We start from the raw sequence: 3,653 nt of genomic DNA, 5'->3' as shown, positions 1-3,653 counted from the left end.
TTTTTCTGTATAGAATTAGCAGAAGGTTGAATTGCACAAGCAAGTTGAGAATCTACAATGGCAGTAGCTTGTTATGATGGAACTTTTTGTTCATCACAATCTCTTCAAATTAGAAACTGTTATTGTAATCGGCATTTCCATTTTTTGATAAACTTTGGCCTTGGTTTCATGCATTTTTTTCATTCTTCTGCTTGGTTTTACTACTTAGTTTCTTCTCTCAAAGAGTTAAACTGATATAGCAGAGGAAAATATGTAATTGATGACTTGTACCTTAGAATATAACTATAGCTACTATTATCTTTCAAGAATACAAAACTGACTATGGTTAGGCCGGGTCAAGAGTTTCGTAACATGAGCATTCTATAAGCACACAACATTGTTTGTCTTGAGTGAAGTTTACTTTTTCTTGAAGACACCCCACAAGTAATGCTTGGAATGAAACCCTGTCCAAATGATAACTCAAATTAAAATGGAATCTTAAGATGTATAAATATTAAATAATTTGACTGAAATGTTCAACTGAAGATATAGAATAGATGAAACTCACTCTGATGTTGGGTTGGAAGCAAGGTGGAAGGAAAAATTAAAAGCACTGCATTTTCGGTCACAACTCTTATGGCATCATCAGTCCGAATGATATCATCAACCAGCATGTCAAAGACATTTATAGATGATCTGTAGTGGAAATATTATATCGATATATCAATTTAAAGAAAGATCGCATTACATGATTTAAAACTTGTCTAAGAAATTACCTTTCATTCACAGGAAAGAAATAAAGAGCAATGCTCCTATCAGTTGGTCCTTCCTTCTTGAAGCTATTAGGCCACACCGCAGATCTGGGAAGCAAATCCGCGGAAAGCACTTCTGGGAAAAGATCAGCCTCCTCCAGAACTTTGGGGGATGCTAAACTGGACAAATGGGCCAGAAGTCCATTGACAGTACCGATAGTTTTACTTTTATCACAGAAGAGCAAATTTCCCCTATTAACCAGAAAACTCAACTTCAATGATATTCACCATTAAGCTATATAAAAGTTCACCGATTTTCAAATGAAGGAGGCAAAACGAAATTGATACCTCCACATTGGTTCAGCAATCGGCTGTGCTTCAACATGAACTTCTAATGTAATTAAATCATCAGTGGCAGTTACTTGAGAGATTAGAACAGATTTAGGAACAACATTGGTATTTGGTGCATTTGATGGAACTGGTTCACACTCATTTTCAGATTCAGTTTCTTGTTCATAGCGGATATTATGTACGCGAGAGTTAACTTTTCCATTTTTCTGCTTCTCTTTAATCTTTTTGTGCTGTTGATTTCTTACCGTCAGTCTCTTTACACAATGTTTCAGTTTTCTTCGGGGTTGGAGTGCGTTATTGGCCAAACTTGCAGATTTAGTTTTTAGAGATATTTTCTTTGGTTCACAATCCTCACAAAACCATATAACCTCATCAGTAAAAACCACAGGTCCATCTAAACAGTACCTGGAAGAAAAAAAGGACTTCATTGCAACTTAATAGAATTCAAAATTTCTATTAAATAAAATATTAGGAGAAAAAACAGATTCAAGTTGAAGTCAATAATGGTATTAACACAATTGCGTTTGTTATCTATTCAGCAATCTTTTGGTTTACACAAACCCAATTATAATGGATAGGAACCCTCCCAAACCTTCTTTTCAGTACACCTATTCGAATTTCAAGAATATCCATATGACAATATAAAGAAAGAGAGGCATCTAAAGCAAAGCACAGATGGAAAAATACCTACTTCTGAATTAAAACATAATTCTGAAAGCACTTTTACTAAAATTCAATGTATCTGCTTTCTATAACACAACACATAGAAGAATAACTACATGCTATATTAAAACCGGTAATAATGGTAGAACTATCAAAGAATGTGTGAGTAGCATTTGAGTAGTTGACACCTGAAGCTAAATATGATGACAAAAACTTGCTGTAAGAGCATCAGATAATGCAGTGAAAAGAAGTGAAGTAGTGAACGATAAGTACCTGTGAAGAGCACAAGCCTCACACTTGTTACAAAAAACTATCGCCTCGATAAAACCTACATCGCCACACTTGAGACAAACACTTTCCTGCAACAGGGTATACAGATTTTTACTGAAATGGTTCCTAACTCAGTAAAATCAAAAGTGAAGCTCCACATATGAATTCTTCTATAAAAACTTTAATAGATGTATCATGATTCATGTCTGCATATAAAATCTGTAGTTCATTAGTAGGCCCAGCTCTCGACTTCTGAGTCGTGCGCGTTCGATGAAAAACACAATTACTACAAGTTAATAACACTTTCCCCCATTTTCAGCTCCAACATTTTTGCCAAAAATCAGAACATAAACATTAAATAAATTGTTTAAAAAAAATAACAAACAAAAAGAGTCTCCAAAATGGTTACTAAATCAACATTTCTTCATACATTATGAAGCTAAATCAATCATTAGCATGCTAGCAGATTGTTGGTTTGTTCATGAATCATGATAACAGTTAATAATATTCTTGATCAAAACCATTAAAATAAACCCAAATAACAGAAACAAAGATTTATTATTTGTAATTAAAAATTACTGAGTAGGATCAGGACATTGAGTTTCTAAAATAACCTCGCAATTAAAAATTACAGAAACAAAGATTTATTGAAATTTCGTTAACAATAGCAACAATTGAACAGTGAATTTATCAAAAGAAAAAGAAAAATTACCATCGATATTGCTGTGAAAAGAAGGAATCAGTCAAGAAAGCGATGTTTGGATTGTTACTGAGAAGCGGTTATCACTAAGAAGCGATTTTGGAGTGTTTCGCTTTTTGATCTTCACACACTTAATAATTACCGATTGAGAAGCGATTTTCAGGATTTGGAAGGGGAAAAAAAGGTTTTGAAACACAAATACGCAAAACTAGGAAGAAAATAACTTCAAAATCTCACTATTTTAAAAAATAAATTAAATTAGCTGGAATTCAGAAAAAAAAATTTATTATATATATATATATATATATATATATATATATATATATATATATATATATATATATATATATATATATATATATATATATATATGTTTGATAAATAAAATTATAATAGGACAAAATAAAATACATAAATGGTGTCATTTTAAATTAGAAAATAATATAATTTTTTTTTAAATAACCAAAATTTTCAATTAAATTTTCAAAATGATTTATTTGAAAATATTTATCAAAAACCACTTTTTCAAAATTATGTAACAAAGACGCCAGGTGCATTGGCGCATCCAATGAAAATATTATTCATAGGCGTCACATGCACTGGCGCATCCATGTCCATGACGTCATTAGGAGGGGCGCATGCATGTGTAGGCGCCACATGCAATGGCACATGCATAGTCCACTTTATCTAGGCGCCAATGCATGTGGCTACTGCTCCTGCACTCCATCTGTAAATACAGCAGCATCATCCCATAATTTTTCACATGTCTTCTTACTATCTCCTTCCATTTTTCTTCATTCTCCTTCCATTTTTCTTTAAAATGTCTTCATATTCATATATGTGCCCTTATATTCACAAGAGAAATGTCGATTTAATTTTTTCAGCAGTGCAACCTCCAATGAAGATCCGACTTTGGAATGTAGATACGTTCGAACATC

The 3,653-nt window shown here is 32.6% G+C and overlaps 1 protein-coding gene across 1 annotated transcript; it reads right to left on the bottom strand.

The window, feature by feature from the left end:
* Positions 1–231: 231 nt before the first annotated feature.
* LOC127093129 (uncharacterized) lies at positions 232–2,928 on the bottom strand. The gene is made up of 6 exons (XM_051032032.1): positions 2,728–2,928; positions 2,019–2,104; positions 1,080–1,487; positions 756–983; positions 548–675; positions 232–443 (listed from the first exon to the last, which is right to left on the bottom strand). Exons 1-6 carry the CDS (start codon positions 2,728–2,730, stop codon positions 397–399), a joined length of 900 nt encoding a protein of 299 aa, XP_050887989.1. The 5' UTR covers positions 2,731–2,928; the 3' UTR covers positions 232–396.
* Positions 2,929–3,653: the final 725 nt, after the last annotated feature.

The sequence above is a fragment of the Lathyrus oleraceus genome, chromosome 6, assembly GCF_024323335.1.
Source record: "Lathyrus oleraceus cultivar Zhongwan6 chromosome 6, CAAS_Psat_ZW6_1.0, whole genome shotgun sequence".
Lineage (NCBI taxonomy): Eukaryota > Viridiplantae > Streptophyta > Magnoliopsida > Fabales > Fabaceae > Lathyrus > Lathyrus oleraceus.
Note: the sequence above shows the minus strand (reverse complement) of the source record. Positions and strands in the feature narration are given on the sequence as shown.

Coding starts and splice junctions, on each gene's coding strand:
- LOC127093129 (XM_051032032.1), bottom strand. Junction 984..1,079: donor ATTGCTGAACCAATGTGGAG/GTATCAATTTCG, acceptor TCTGGTTAATAG/GGGAAATTTGCTCTTCTGTG. Junction 676..755: donor TTCTTTCCTGTGAATGAAAG/GTAATTTCTTAG, acceptor TTTCCACTACAG/ATCATCTATAAATGTCTTTG.